The following is a 16,740-nucleotide window of genomic DNA, read 5'->3' as shown; positions in this document are numbered from 1 at the left end:
TTTACTTTTTCTTTACTTAAATGGTAATGACTATTTAGAATCATTGCCCTAAGGGTCCTGCTTGAGCAAGAATGTCCATAACCACTTTCCATCCCCTTTTTCTTTTTCTCTCTCGCTTCTCTACCACTATCCATCGGTGCAGTTAGGAGGACGGGGGCAATAGGCTAAACGTGTGTCCGGGCGAAGCATCTGCGCGGACGTCATTTTATTTTATTTTATTGAATTTATTGAAAAAGAAAAACAAGAAATATATCGGTGAATACCAAGATCTACGGTAAATTACCCACAAAACTAACAAGTACTTCAACATAGTCTCCCCCGTAAGGCTCTGTGGCCAAGAAAAAACAGGGGAAAAACAAAACTAAAAAATAAGTTAATACATTCATCAAACATTTTTTAAATAATAAACTCATATAACCAAACCAAACTATACCCTCCGCCCCCCCCCCCAAAAAAAAGGAGAAAAAAGTTTAAGTTAGGCAAGGGAGTAACACATGATTCCACCCACACAAATAAACCGCAGACCCAATCCAGAGACATCAACTCGTCGGAGAACCGGCCAAAAAATTAATTATTAGCAAGAAAATCTCTAACATACTTTTTGAAGATACAAAACGAGTGGGAGCTTTGTGCAGACTCCGGTAGAGTGTTCCAAATAATATTACAAGCTATCAGAGGATTAAAGTCAAACCCCATTGACGACGTATAAGGTATAGTCCGGGGCCACGAAAGCGTATCTCATTTATTTCTGAGTTGAGGTGATGAGAAAAACACAGTCAGGTTGACAATAGTTTCCGACTATATCGACCATGCTGAATCCAAATGTGGGTGGTGGCAAAGTTGGAGATCACGGCTTAACCTTGTAAAAGCAAAAAAAACACCCTTTTTAGGCCTATAAAACGTGTGCAGACTCTTTATTTTTTTTCTAAGGTTATACCACTCCGATTTAGTGGTGCGACATCTCAATTTGTTCCTGGTATGGTCTTCTCATAGAATATGTTAAATTTCTTCCGATATCTTGTATAGCCCAGGGGCTATAGGCTAATATTTATTAATTTTCCCCGAAAATCTCAAAATTCAAAGGTTCATTTTCAACTAAACCACGTTATCTCGGACCTTTCTATAATTTTTGTGTTTTTCATTCTTTTCCAGAATTTATCTTTCGTATTTATCTTCACATTACCGTAGAGTTCAAAGCTTAAACTGTTCGGTAAATCGTCTAGAATTTTTTGATAAAGTATAGGCCAAAAAAAAAATATGCAAAAATACATTTTTCCAAAATGATGATGTGACACATCTTTTATGCTAGAATTTAACGCCAAATCCGAATATGAACTTTACTTTTCAACCAAGTATCAACTTCAGTTATTATAAGCTAATTGTTTTACAGCTCAATCTTGAGATCAAATTTCGCAGGTACGCATTTCGTAGGAAGAAGAAGACGAAAATGATAAAGAGCTTTCGTAAATGGTAATCATCAGGTTGATGAAATAGCAAAAAATGCTATAAATATTGACCAGCCAAGTGGGAGACCAATCCCAATTAGAGATATTTACCGATGGAGGCTATCAGATATTAATTTTAAAAAGATTAATCCTATCCTTTCCCCCTTTCCCAATAAGTATCTTTCTAAAATTTATCATAGAATTCGTTCTGGAACAAATGGACTAAATTTCATTGCATTCTCATATAAGTTTTCTAATTCAAGTGGTTCAATTCCTCTGTCCCCTCTTTGCAGGCATTGTAATATGAATAATGAAACAATTGACCATTGCCTATTTGAATGTAATATGCTGACGTCTACACAACATACCTTGCTTTGTAAATTCTTAAATGCTTCAAACACCACAAAATCTCACTATCAGCCAAGAGCCTAGCCAACTATACCTGCACACAGAGTACAGAAATCGATGTCTATCATCTTATATTTGAACTCCTTGAGTCAAAAGATCTACTGAAAGATATCTGAGAATATCTAATAAATAAGAGACAACCAAGACAGTAGCTCTGTAGCCCACAGAGTGAAGCAAAAAGAAGAGGGCCAAATAGTACCAACTGAATAGCCCGCCTGCTGTGAATTAGAAGAAGAAGAAGAAAGAAACAATTTTGTCGAATCTGTTGCTGATTAAACTTGAGGTTGGTAGTTCGAAACATTATGCATCGTACAGCTCGCGCACTGAAGTTAGCTCATACAGTAATAACGTGTGACCCAAGGTTGCCACCGTCAGTAGGATTTTACTAGATCTAGTAAAAAAAATTGTAAATTTAAAGGATCTAGTAAATTTACCTAGAATGTAAAAAGTCATGATTTAGATTAAACAAAATTTTTTTTATTTTCCATGAATTCAGGGAAAAAAAATTAGGATCCATTCATTACAGAATCCGATTTCGATTACATTAGAGATTATGGCTATTATTGCTCTCATTTTTGCGATTTCGCGTCAACCCTAACGCTTAAAAATCTCTACTTTTCTCTCGGCTTCTTCTTGATATTCGCTTTGAAAGGAAAACTATTTAAAATCAGGACTGGTATGCTGGCTTAATTTGTTTCCAGAAAATTTTCCAGACTCTCAGACTTTTTCAATTTCAATACATCTGAATTTTATGACCTGAAGACCATTGATAAATTTAAAGCCGGGCTTCATCATCAGAATTTCCAGAATCCAAGATTCCAGACTATTGTATGACGTCTTGCATACACCGCATCTGGAATATGAAGCCTATCCAGTAGTACATCCAAATAATTAAAAAAAAAAGGATTTTTGAACTTAAAGGTTTCCGGGATTTTCAATCGTACTATGAAAACGAAAGAAAAGAGGAACAGACAGAGAAAAGAAGAAAAGAGGAAAAAAAAAGAAAAAGGGAAATAAGATTGTGAAAATCTTATTGATTATCCTCCTATAGTAAAAGTCGATGCGTGATGGTGCAAATTTTTTTTGACAATTTAGTAAAACAGATGTGATTTAGTAAATTTTTCCTCTCAGATTTAGTAAATTCTTCCAGGCCAGCGTGGCAACACTGGTGTGAACACCGTAAAGGAGAACACCGTTCTCCTTTACGGATGCGAAACATGGTCGGTAAAACTACAGCATGAGAATACGCTGAAGGTGTTTGAGCATACCTGTCTGCGAAGAATTCTCAGAATACAGCTGCGTGACCGTATCTCCAGCACGGATCTACGTCGAATGTGCAATATTCAGAGAGATGTTGCGCTCACTATTAAAGAACGCCGTTTGAAATGGTTGGGCCATGTTTTACGGAAGCCGCCAGAATACTTGCCTCGCCAAATACTTCTAGTCGAGCCTATTAGCTCCTGGAAGAGACGCCAAGGAGGACAGAGGAAAAACTGGTGGAACCTGGCCAAATCAGACCTTGAACCTATCGGGGGATTCAGAAAGTTCGGACACAGATGGTCAACTCAGTGGCTTACTTTTGCAGAGAAGCTGGCAGAAGATCGCTCAACATGGTCCAAGAAGGTCTCCAGGATCATCGATGCCGGGCGAGGTGGAAACGCCTGATTCCCGCCACAAGTACAAGTAAAGTAAGTAAGTATTACCACCATACCACTCTGCGCTGAGGTTTCCTCTGCCCTTTGTCAACTTGCCGGAATTGAGAGCATGAGTGAATTTGACGGTGAAGGAAGCAAGAATGGAACCTTTGAGAAGCGCCAAGAAAACCTTGTCAGTAATGTGGTCTCTGTTGTTGAAGACCATATTAATCCGTTTACATTTCATGAGGAATCATTGGTGAATATCATTTCAAATCAAGTCACTGATGAGGCAGTGGCAAAGAGCCTCCTGAGTGCACGTGCTAGTGGTTTAAAAGCATTGGAAGCATACTTGGCTGGAGAAACCAACCCCTTTTCCAAGGTTAAAGTAAAGACTATGGATTGCGAAACAAAAAAGGCCAAACGTTCGACAGCCAAGACCAGTAGCAGCGTTCATGCTGAATTGGAAGCTGTTAAAAGGATTTTGGTTACTGTTGGCACTAGTCAAGGATCTACGCTTGAGATGCTTAGTAAGATCATGCCCCACGAAATTTTGCCCTACGCCCCAGCAATATCTGAAGCAGGAGCTGGTGAACGCATTAAACTTCGATCGTGTACGAAATCAAGTTTTTTCGAGTTCATTCGCACCTCTGTAAGTTTAGAAAGTGGCCTAGCGAAGTACCGATTAACATGGTCACGGGAACTGGTGTGGTGGTAGACTTCATGCCGTTAATCCGGTCGCAAGAACCGGACAGAACCGAAACCGTTGAGGCATTTTCGAAACGAATCATTGCAAGGTTATTAAATCAACTCCCAAAATCTACAACTGAGCTGCATGTTGTGGCTGATCGGAATGACGGAGTGTTCGGCCTTGTAAACACGTCCGGGCATCTTATTGTTAGAAAAGGCAGTAGTGAATTTCATGAGCGGAGAGGAAATACAGTGACGAAGAGTTTTATCGTTATGAAGAGCATGGTACTAGAAAATTGAGATATTTTGCTTATGCAGTCAGAGAGTAAGGCAAGACTTATGGAATGTATTATTGAATTGTGGAGCCACGTCTGTCTTTCTGAATCAAGATTTGCCATTTACCTCTCTGGCGGCTTCAGTGACAGAATGAAGGTGATTAAACTGGTCCCATCCAAAATGACTTTAGATTTGAACCCGGACTACGAAGCTACCTTGCGCAGCACACATGAAGAAGCAGACACGCGTGTAGCTCTCTATCTTACCGAATGCTACAGAAATGGATGTTCCCAAGTAATTGTTGAAGCAAATGATACAGACATTGTGGTCATTCTATTACAAAACTATCGCGAAATATTCCTTTGCATGTGTGACCCAGACTATGAGCCAGAGCTCTACGTCCAGTTCCGGGATAAAGTCTTTCTGATCCATAAAATTGTGAACAGAACATCGTGGGCTGTTGTAGAGTCAATAGGGTTGCTACGTTGCATTAGTGAATGTGATACGGTCAGTTTTTTCTTCTCGAAGGGCAAAAAAAACATTTGCTGCATCTGCTGTTAAATCACAGCTCATTCAAGAAATTGCTGATCTTACACAGCAAGTGAGGAGTGATATCCGAAACATAACTATGTACGAGCCCGGAATCTTGCATATCTGTACGAAATTGTCTGTATCGGTATATAGCAAAAAACAGTCCGAATTTGATTCTCTAAATGACCTCCGAATTCATTTATTTCCCAGAAAAAAGAACTTAAACAGCTTGCCCCCAACAGATGGTTCTTTCGTATATCATGTCAAGAGAGCTATACTTCAGTGGAGCATTATTCTTCAGGCTGTGATTCATAAGCCCTATGTCTTCAACCCACTTGAGTTTGGCTGGGCCCATCACGATACTTTAGGAGTCAGTCCAGTGACTTCAGCGCTGACCCACTGGCCTCCATTTGTCAACAAGGCTTCAACCTTTTGTTACTGTAAAATTGTGTACGGTAAAAAGTGCCCTTGTTTGGGGATAAAGCCATGCGACATTCCTTGCGCATGTGGTGGGCGATTTGGTGCCGACAGCGACGATTCAGACGAGGATTGGCGGGATTTTTTTCGTACGTTGGGGGAAACCGTTGGGATGTGCGGGAATTTTATTTTTGACAGGTTTTACTTGTATCTTTACTCATTTAATTTCAACACAAGTATTTTTATATAGATGTAAAGTACGTAATATAATAAACACTCTTTAATCATGTTAGCGGTTTCGGCTTTCAGCTTCTGTCAAGCATGGTTCTTCCGTGTCCGTTTCCTACCTTGCAAAGCTTCGTAGGTTCATAATAGTCTGGATTTACAACTATATTTGCAAGAAAATCAGAGCTTATAGCAAATTAAATAGCATATAGTAACTAAAGTTGAAACACGATGATCAAGTCAACACTACCCTTGGACTCGGCCTCAAAATTTGGCATAAAACATGTCTTGCAATACCATTTTTCAAAAAAAAAAAAAATGTTAGGCCTACAAATAAGTAATTAACCTATAACAAACGAAGTTAAGATTGGGCTGAAAATTAAATTTGATATTTGGATTCTACGCTAAATTCCATCATTGAATATTGTGTCATATCACTATTTTGCAAAGATATATTTTCGCATACATTTTTGGCTTACTCGTTAAAAAAAATCGGTGCAGCTTCACTAACTAGTTGGAGCTTGGAAATGTTAGGGAGTGTGAAGCTCAATATCCAAGGTAATTTCTGGTAAAACATGAAAAATTTTACAAATATTTAAGTTGCGAGATGCGTGCTTTACCTTGAGATAAACTTTTGAATTTTTAGATTTTGAGGGAAATTTATTACATTTTAACCTATAGCTCCAGAACTATATACGGTATCGGAAAAAACAAACAATATTTAAAGAAACGACTATATTAGGCATAATACGAGATGCCATGCAACTAAATTGGAATGGTACAACCTTAAAAAAACAGTCTGCAAACATTTTATAGGCCTAAAAAGGGAGTTTTTTGGATTTTAGAAGGTCAAGCCGTTACCTCTTACTTTGACCCCACCCATATTCAGATTCAGCGTAGTCGATATAGTCGGAAACTATTGCTAAACTGACTGTGTATTTCTGATCACCTAGTTGTCACATTATAGGGGTCAGGCCCCCGGACTAGTATCGGAAAATCATTGGAAGTGTGGAAATAACAAGTCGATTGCTCAGAAATAAGAGATATATTACTACATAGAGCAGCAGGAAGCTGGCCATGTAACCTCAAAAATTAAAAGAAGCACAAGACAGAAAGTAAAGAGATCGCAAGTTCAGCAAGGGTTTAAGTAGGGAACAGTTAGAATCCTGCATAAAAGTCCTTGTTTTATCATACTAAATAAAAAAAAACAAGTTTTTTTTAAAACTGAAAGTTAGGAACGACATTAAAACTTAAAACCAACAGAAATTATTCCGTATATGAAAGGGGATGTCACCTCCTCAACGCCTCGCTCTTTACGCTAAAGTTTGACTGTGTCTCACAACTTTATTTTTTAAAACAAAAAAAGAACTTTCGCGTAAAGAACAAGGCGTTGAGAAGGGGACAGTTTTAATGTTTTAATTAAGTAATTAAATGTTTAATTTTAATTAAAACTTATTTAAGACCTTAAATAAGTTTTGATGTCGCTCCTTACTTTCAGTTAAAAAAAACTTCTTTTTTTATTTAATTTCTGAACGTTTTGAATTAATGCAGCTTTGATTTTGGCTCACCGTACATGAATAATTAAAGCAAAATTTGCATATTAATTTTACTTTTTTTGGCTAAATAGCTTTCTCGAAATTTTGATCTGACGTACCTTACGTAACGAAGTTCTATATTCGAATTTTTTTAATTATGTGTATTAGAGGGTTTGCGCATCATCTAATTCATCGCTCTTTACGCTAAAGTTCAAATTTTGTTCCGATTCCCTAAGAATGACCCTTAATCACAAAGGCCGTTAATTAGAATAAATAGCTCTGATGAAAGTACAAAAGAAAAGTTTAGCGTAAAGAGCGAGTTAATGAGTAGGGGCGAACCTCAACCATGTACATAATAATTTCCGTTTGTTTTAAGTTCTGATGTTGCTCCTTACTTTCAGTTGAATTTTTTTTTTTATTTAATTTCTGATCGTTTTTAAATAATGCTGGGAAATCCGGTGCCCCCTTCACAGCAATGTCCCTTTCCTCATGAAAACTTCCTCCATGAAAAGATCTTGCCACGTAACACCCGACCCCTCCCCGACTACCAGAAAAAATCCCCCTTGAAAACTTCTGTATACTTCCCAATAACCAATACTGTATGTAAACATTGGGCAAAGTTCAGAACCTGTAGATCTTCCCCCGGGGACTGTGGGGGATTAAGTCATCCTCAAAGACATAGTAATTGTATTTTCGACCATGCTGAACAAAATGACTGTCTCAAAATTTTGATCGGGTGACTTTGGAAAAAAAAGGCGTGAGAGGCAGCCTAGTTGCCCTTCATTTTTTTTGTCACTTAAAAAGGGCACTAGAACTTTTATTTCCATTCAAATGAGCCATAAGCGATATTCTAGGACCACTGGTTCGATACGATCACCCCTGGAAAAAAAAAATAAATAAACACGCATCCGTGATCTTTCTTCTGGCAAAAAATACTAAATTCCATATTTTTTCAGATAGGAGCTTGATACTTCTATAGTAGGGTTCTCTGATACGCTGAATCTGATGGTGTGATTTTCATTAAAGTTCTATGATTTTTAGGGGGCGTTTCCTCCTTTTTTCGAAAATAGGTCAAATTTTCTCAGGCGCGTAACTTTTGATGGGTAAAACTAAACTTGATTTGAAATCTTTGAAACGATTTCAAATCGTATTTGAAATCAGCATAAAATCTGATTCTTTTGATGTATTTGAAATCAGCATAAAATCTGATTCTTTTGATGTATCTATTGGTACAAAATTCCGTTTTTTAGAGTTCGTTACCACGAACTGTTTGATAGTTTTTAAAGTGACTTAGTGATGAGGGGAAAGTTGACATACAATTAATAGAACAGTATGAAGATAAATGCGTTTAGATGTCGTTTAGATAAATGTATTTTTTTTTTTTTTGCTTTTCTTTTAATCTTCTTGGCATTTGTAAAGTGGGTGGAAAAAAGCTGAAATTACCGTCGGCACTGAAATTACCGTCGGCACTGGTTTACAGAAAATCCGTAACAAGGCAAACTTGTTTCTGATCCATCAAGTATTATTTGCCGGCCAGTCATTGACCATTTTTACTAACTAACCGTCCTACTTATTAATGACAGTGTGAATGTAATGCAAGTGTGAATGTAGTGTGACAGTGTGACTGACAGTGTGACTAGTGTGACTGACAGTAGTGTGACTGACAGTGTGACAGTGTGACTGAATGTAGAATGACAGTGTGAATGTAATGTGAATGTAGTGACAGTAATGCACGCTCCTATCTTCTGTATGAACAGTTTTAGGACATATTGAGGCAGAGCACTTCTCCTTGGCCCCACCATCATGCAAACAAATATAATGTATGTCTGGTGCATATACATCTTATCCAATTATTCCAATGAAAACTCCACCAATCGAAATTCCAAATTCATGGTCCAAAACTCAGTCGCTCACTCACACACACAAAGTTGAAATTCTAAGCTCACTCACACAAATGTCCAAATATCTAATATACAAGTAAGTAAACATAGAAGGAAAGTATTCTGCCCATGCCTCGCTGGAACATCCAAGTTTTCTGCGATTTCCCAACATTTGTTGCATAATTTGTCAATTTTAAAACATTTTACAGACTTTGAACTAAAATTAATTCTTGTCACTGAAAAGAGTGATCTGCCAAAACGTACTCAAAAAAAAAAGAAAAAGATTGCAAATTAAGCAGTTTAGGTTTGACAAAAAAAAATTGAATAGAGTTTCTCAGTTCCAAGTAAGAACATGAAGTTTAATATCATTTGAAACATTATTTCAAACGATAACTTTCACTGTAAAGAAAATCTGTCTTAAAGAGCAGGAGGGAAAATCATAAATTTAAGAATTGAAAAGATTCTTTTTATTAAGGCTAAATTTAAGTGAGAGCCATTTTCGAAACAAGCAAACTGCATTTCACTGCATTTCTACATTTTTTGTTCACTTGTGAAGAAGCGTGAGGAGTGCACTGCACGCTCAGTGCACTTTCAATTTATCTCCAAAAAACTGTTTCACTGAAACTGTTATGCCTGTCTGAATACGACTTTTTCTACTAAACTCTGCAATCTGTGTTTAAGTTTTTATGCGTTTAAAAGTATGTAAACATAGAAGGGGGGTTCTTCGGGGATGTCTTCTGGAATTTCCAAACTTTTTACGACTTCCCCAAGCATGATACGTAATTTTTCTGTTATAAAATTTTACGAACTTCGCACTGAAATGAATTTCTATGAGCTTGCCTGTCTGAATACGAATTTCTAACTCTTAATGTGTGAATGACTCCAAAAAGCTTCACTGCGAAAAAACAAAAAAAAATCAGGATTCCGTAATAACAATTTTGTGGTACATTTTCGATTATTTTGGTATATTTAACTGGTGTTTCAAGCTTTTAGAAAATTTCTGGAGACCTAGGCTACTTTTTTTTTTGATGAGGCTATGAATTACGGTGCTTTGGCGTTTAATCAAACTAATTATGGTAATAGCTAATGCCCACAGTAAAAAAAGGAAAACAATATCGGTTTTATAATATTTTTATAATGAAATAAATCCCAGTGCATTTGCCTTTATTGACACAAAATATTAAAATCTTAAATATGCAGAAGCCATCACCGTAAAAATTTTAGGATTTGTTAATGACTTCGTAATGACTTTTCGTGGTTAAGTCTTGTGTGGTTGAAATTGTTTTTGCAAGTTGGATTTTATGTTCACAATTTTGGAGATTTTGATGCTCCACTAGCCTCAAACAACAAATTCTGTCATAGGCTGGCTAAAATTTAGAGCAGCAGAATCTCAAATTACCAATGACATCAAAATAAAAACATTTTGTACCCCTTGTACCCGTCTTAGGTCTATTCAAACGTGAAACTACAATAGAGATTTTTCTTTTTTTATTTGAAAAATTTGAAGTGTTTAGGATAGTACCACATTTTTGTCAGTGTTAGCATGTGGGACCGTAAAAAATACTAAGCAAAATTTATTACTTAAATTCGAGAATGTTTTCGTCTGTAAAAATTTAATAATTAATAATCTTCTGATTCCCAAAGAGAACTAAATCTTCAAAATAAAGCTACATATTCTTAAACTGCTTGGTATTAGATGTTTAAGCTTATTTTTTGATGATTTTTCACCCACGCCTTAACTTGAGACCGTTTATATTTAAATTTTTCACCCACGTGTGTATTACTGAAATTTGAGAACGTATTCGTCTGTAAAAATTTAATCATTAACAATTTTCTGATCCCCTAGACAACTACCTTCAAAAGAAAACTACATATTCTAAGCTGCTTTGTATTAGATGTTTTAGCTTATTTTTTGCTGATTTTTCAGCCCCCTCTTTTTCACCTGGCGTCTACTACTACCAAGAAACACGTAGCTGCAAATGGAGATCTCTTTCATTAAAAATTGCTGAATATTTTTTGTATATTGTAGTTGAAGTTGCCAAAATTAAAGCAACTAAATTTTAATTTCTACTGTCCTTGGTGCTTTTTCAATAAAGACCTCAAAATTATTTGAAAAAAAACACATCAGACATGAGAAAACGTGTTTAAAAAGACACCTGCAATGTACGCAATTCAATCGGCGTGTTACGGAAGCAGAGGAATTTTCTTTTTTCTTCTCTTTCATTAGGAGGCAGAACAGATGATGGAGCAGTAACTAGGATTCACTTTGTTCAAGAAAGGGGAAAAAAATAAGAAACTTTTTTGGCCAATTTCAGGGTTTAATGCCTCTGAAGGTGGTTTGTAAATGAAGGACATGCTGTGATGGTGACACTCCGTTCATAAGCCCTACCTCCAAGGGAAAATATAAAAACGATATCCATAAAGTTCACATTTGGTCTTAAAAAAGCTCGACCACGATTGCAACTTAAAAGTTTAAGCGATAGGGGCTATTAAATAGTACAATAATAGTATTTATTTCGATATTATACAAAGAGTAGTAAGTTTGTGATGTCAAATCAGTCAATTAAGTCCCCGCTTTGGGCATCCCATTTATACAGCGTAGAAATCCTTGGATTAGTAGGATTCGTGGTAGTAGCGTTTGTGGCAGCATTAGTCACCGAAGCAAGATTTATGGTATGAGTGTAACCAAAACCACGAGTAGTCGCACGGTAGAAGTAGCAGTGGTAATAGTCGTACTCAGAGTAGTCACGATAGGAGTACTACCACAACTTGAGAATAGTGGTGTGGTAGATGTAGCAGTGGCTGCAACAGTAATTCTAGATGCTTTATGCACAGCATAAATTTCGTGTTACGGTAAGGACAACTCGTGTAAATGGCACATAGATAGCTGGATGGTGCTTTCATATAAGCATTCTTCTACAATTCGGAAGAGCTACCTATAACGGTAAGAAATGGGCTCTAGCATGTAAATAATAAAATGTACGAATTTACCTCCATTTTTTTCAATCCGAGCTATTACATTTTGACTTACCTGAGTCGGGATAATCTCTAAATCCATCAAGGTATACACTTGAGCCGAAGTCTGTCAAAATGAACTTGATATGCATTCTTTTGTCATCGCAGAAGACTTTTGGTGTACCTAAAAAGACAAAATATTAACAAAACAACAGCTATCCCCCCTCCCTTAAAGCTTTATCTTTTGAAGAGCTTTATCTTTTGGTATGCCATCACGCCTTTGTCATTCTTGTCCAAAAAGATTATAAAAACCTTTATTATTCTTTTTTCTTGTTGTTGTATTTATGTCTGCACTTCTACAGACTTATCAATCAATTAAGATATTTATATATTTATCTTCTTTATTAATATTTATGTTCGATAAATATCAATAAAGATAAAATTCTTTATTCTTTATTCGATACAAATTCTTTATTAATAATTTATCTCCGATATTTTTATATTTATCTTCTTTATATAATTTATATATTTATAAATTTATATATTTATATGTTTATATGGCATTTATATATATTTATATTTATCTTCGGTCAAACATCTTTAAGCGACTTGCGGGACTTTTTTTTCTTTAGATATGGTTACATTGATTGGTCTTCCTAATATTTGCTATGGTTATTATATGGTATAATACCATTGAGTTTTTTCTGGGAATTTCTCAACTAATTCTTAGTATCATAATTACCCCACGATTCTCAGCCCAGATTTTTCGTTTAAAATTAGTCTGACCATGAGAATGTGTTTCAGCGTTAGTCATACTAGGTCAAAAAACTGGAACTCGAATCCGTGATCATTGTGGCAAACGATTGTTAAATAGGCTATTAAAAATTTCTTGAAAGTTCAATCTGCAGTCACTAAGAGAGTGGTTCTGTACTTCCTTCTTATTATCTTTTTTTTTAAAATCTTATCACAGTTTTTTTTTTTTTTTTTTTTTATAAAGCGGCACTTGTCCCAATTTGTGTACTCTCTGCAGATCTGGAAAACACAACTAGCACTTTGCACTGTCTGTCAAGCTTGTATGTATGTGTTTGTGTTCAAAAAAATCTGTGTTCTACAAATAATAGTTCAAATAGGGATGAATCCACACACAGGGTCATCAGCAGACAAAATTTTTATCTGCTGATGACGGTCACTGTGTATGTGATCGAAATATCCAGAATTCTTATCATTGTTTTTCACTGTCTAATGAAATGATTTATCCCTATTATAAAATTAGTTATTCGTACGTCATGGAAAGGTGGTGTGATCTTCGAAAATACGAACGTTCCAAGTTCTATGTCCAAAAGTGAAGAGTTTCTCCAAATTAAGATATGACAGATATTTTTCTTTGACATATCCCTCCCCTCTTCCAATGGCGTACCTAGGGGGAGGTGCGAGGAGGACGGCTGTCCCGAGCGCAACCACCGAGGGGGCACAAAAGTGAGGTTTTTTCGTGAATACTATGATCTACTTATACTGTTTTAATGATGGTGGGGAAAGGGGGTGCAAAAACTGACATTGTCCCCGGGGGCTGATGACTGTAGCTACAACTCTGCCCCTTCCCTAAAATGCTCTGGCTTTCCACCCATTTGCTAAGGTTTTCTGGTATCGGAGATTCTCTAAGGTAATTTCAGATTTTTCAAGATAAATTTTGGCATACCAATTGAGTGTTCCGACATACAAATACCGTAAAGTAACCCTTAGCCTATGGCCCACGCCATTTTCATGATACTGATGTAGGATAGAAGGGAATTATTAAGTTACGATAACTGGACTTTTGCAAGATACAATATTTAACATGGTACTATTTTAGTAACATTCATTTTTAGCATTTGACACTATTTTTCACATACACTATTTTTGTGCCAGAAACTCAAATGAGTGAAAAAGCAAAAAATTTATTTTGATCATCGAATCAACAATGAAGAGGGTTCTGAAACAATGTAAGCCTTATTTTTTGACATATTTTTGAAGTGGTCTTAAGTAACGATCCTGAGGAAAAATACCCGTAACCATAAATCTCCTATTAAATTGTTGTAGTTTAAAATTCCAACGTTATGTGCCTAGTCAGATCAGGATATTCATCCTCAATTCCAAATTACACTGGATTTCTGGCTTTAATCTGGCTTTCTTTAATCCTTTAACCGATGTTAAAATCGGTTAAAATTGAAGCGGAAATGAGACAAAAAGTGAAAAGACAAGCGTATCTATGCAAACCTAGTACACGAACCAAATGATTAATACTACTACTACTGCTAACAACTCACCGCAGCACCAAACTGCCTGAGGCCAACACAGCTACGCACGCTCCTCCTCCATCCCAATCTATTCAAAACTTCCCGTTTTACACTCTCTCAGGAAGATCCTATTTCTCTTAAATCTTTATTTATGACATCTTCGCACCTCACACGGGAATAATCTATTTTGCGCTTAGCTCTAGACGGTTGGCCAAAAAGGACAATCTTCGTTAATCTTTCATACTCCATCCGCAGAACGTGCCCTAGCAACCTTAACCTTTCTCTCACTATAGCCCTGGAAAGTGGGATTGAACCACATTTTTCATACAGTCTACTGTTTGAAACACAGTCAGTCAGCCGAGTACCCAGAACAATCCGTAAGCAATTTCTCTGGAAACATCTAGCAAATCTTCATCCGCTTTTCGGAGCACCCATGCTGCAGAGCCATATTTGACCACTGTCATCACTGTAGCTTCCAAAATTTTAATCCTGGTTTGCAGACTTATCTTCCTATTCTTCCAAACTTTTTTTCACTGTGAAAAAACACCCTGAGCCTTGGCTATTCTACTTTCAACATCTTCCCTGCTCCCACCGTCTTTACTAATAATACTATCAAGATAAGTGAAACTGCCCACCTGATCAATCTTTTCGTTACCCAACGCCACCTTTTCATCTTCACTTATTCCTAGCGTTAGTGACTTAGTCTTCTTAACATTAATTTTCAAGCCTATTCTAGTACCCTGAATTCGCACAACCTCTAAAAGTTCATTCATTTTGCTCACACTTTCATCTAGGATGCTTAAATCATCAGCATAATATAAGTCCAGGGGACTTTTTCCTCCCCAATTGATTCCTTGGTCTCCCATTGCTTTTCCTGTGCTCCTTAAGACAAAAACCATCAAAATAATCAATAAAAAGGGGGATAGAACACAGCCCAGCTTAACTCCTGATTTAATACGAAACCAGCTGCTAACCCCATTTCCTACCTTAACCGCAGCAGTGTTATTCTCGTACATAGCGCTAATCGCTTTGATGCATTTGTCTGGTACATAATACAAGGATAAGACCTTTGCTAAATTTCTTCTATCAACAGAATCGAACGCTTGCTCATAATCTATAAAACTAAGTACCAAAGGTGTTCGACAACTCAGGCACTTCTCAATTATTAACCTAAGAGTGAAAATTTGGTCGACACATCCTCTACCTTTTCTAAAACCCCACTATTCTTCTCTTAAAACTTTGTCTACGGCTTTTCTCAGTCTAAAAAGTATCATATTACTAATTCATTTGCTACCTACAGAGACCAGACTAATGCCTCGATAATCACCACACTCACTCTTATCACCTTTCTTATAAAGTGGCTTAGTTAAGGTTTTCCTAAAATCTTTAGGTACTTCCCCTTTTTCAAAAATCTTATTCAAAATCTTCAATAACTTATTTCTAACTTCAGAGCCACCATATTTAAGAATCTCATTTACAACACTATCAGCACCTGGAGCCTTATTATTTTTTAATTCTTTTAGTACTGTCTCTAATTCTTCCTCACAAAACAAATCTTCCTTCACATCCAAGGTATCCCAAACTTTTTCATTTTCCTCTATATCTTTGCCTGCAACTGTCTCTCGGTTTAGCAAATTCTCAAAATTTTCTGCCCATCTCTCTTTAACTCTTTCCTTATCCCTAATTGTGGCCCCGTTCCTATCTTTAACTGGGACAAGTCCGGAGGGACTACTCCCTCTCAATTTATTGACATGCCAGTACAGTATTTTACTATTATGCCGTCTAGTTGCATCTTCCAGATCCTCGGCAATTTTTTTTATGGTTTACATTTCACACCTCCTTAGTTCATATTTTAATGTTTTCTCCACTTTCTTTACATTCCTTTTGTTTTCGTATGATCTATCACTCAGATATTTCGGGTTGCAGCGGTAGATAGCAACCTAGTAAGAGAGGATCACGTCCAATGTTACGAAATATAATAATCCATAACTCCTAAAAATAGAATCAGATCAAAACAAAAAGAACACCATTAGAACTGCCTTGTCCGAAACCCCTATACAAGGAAACTTTCTGTCCTTTGGCTTGAGCAGCAAGGGAAATATATTGGCTTGAAAATCAAGAAAAGTGGCAGCTACTACAGCATTCTGCCTAAACGGTATCTTTTTTTTTCCACAGATAGCTTGGCACTGGAACATCGTAGAGAGTTGTTCAATGGCTCATTTTAAAGGGAATTAATGGGGTTAAAAATGTTTTCTAATTAAAACAAATTATTTTTAAAATATAATCAATTTTTTTACGAAATACATATTTCATGTTAAAGATTGATCAATGAAGTCATAATCGTAGGTTGTTGCCAGGTCATCTCTTACTATTCCAATTAAGGAAAAGCCATAGGCTTTTTCATGTTTTTAAATTCACATCAAGCAAAGAACAGATCAGATCAGACCGAGAACAGATCAAATAAGACCGAT

At 36.4% G+C, this 16,740-nt stretch overlaps 1 protein-coding gene and 1 long non-coding RNA gene across 2 annotated transcripts in view; both read right to left on the bottom strand.

The window, feature by feature from the left end:
* The window catches only part of LOC148945010 (uncharacterized), a 540,330-nt gene that overhangs the window by 224,931 nt on the left and 298,659 nt on the right, over nucleotides 1–16,740 (bottom strand). The gene's annotated exons all lie outside the window — the stretch shown is intronic.
* qsm (Zona pelucida superfamily protein qsm) overlaps nucleotides 1–16,740 on the bottom strand; it is a 75,362-nt gene that overhangs the window by 47,027 nt on the left and 11,595 nt on the right. Inside the window, exon 2 of the mRNA XM_089099265.1 lies at nucleotides 12,073–12,180. Within this exon, the coding sequence (XP_088955391.1) occupies nucleotides 12,073–12,180 (108 nt within the window). The remainder of the gene's footprint in view (nucleotides 1–12,072; nucleotides 12,181–16,740) is intronic.

This window comes from Artemia sp. Qi Xiang Cuo, chromosome 13, assembly GCF_049724085.1.
Source record: "Artemia sp. Qi Xiang Cuo chromosome 13, ASM4972408v1, whole genome shotgun sequence".
NCBI lineage: Eukaryota > Metazoa > Arthropoda > Branchiopoda > Anostraca > Artemiidae > Artemia > Artemia sp. Qi Xiang Cuo.
Note: the sequence above shows the minus strand (reverse complement) of the source record. Positions and strands in the feature narration are given on the sequence as shown.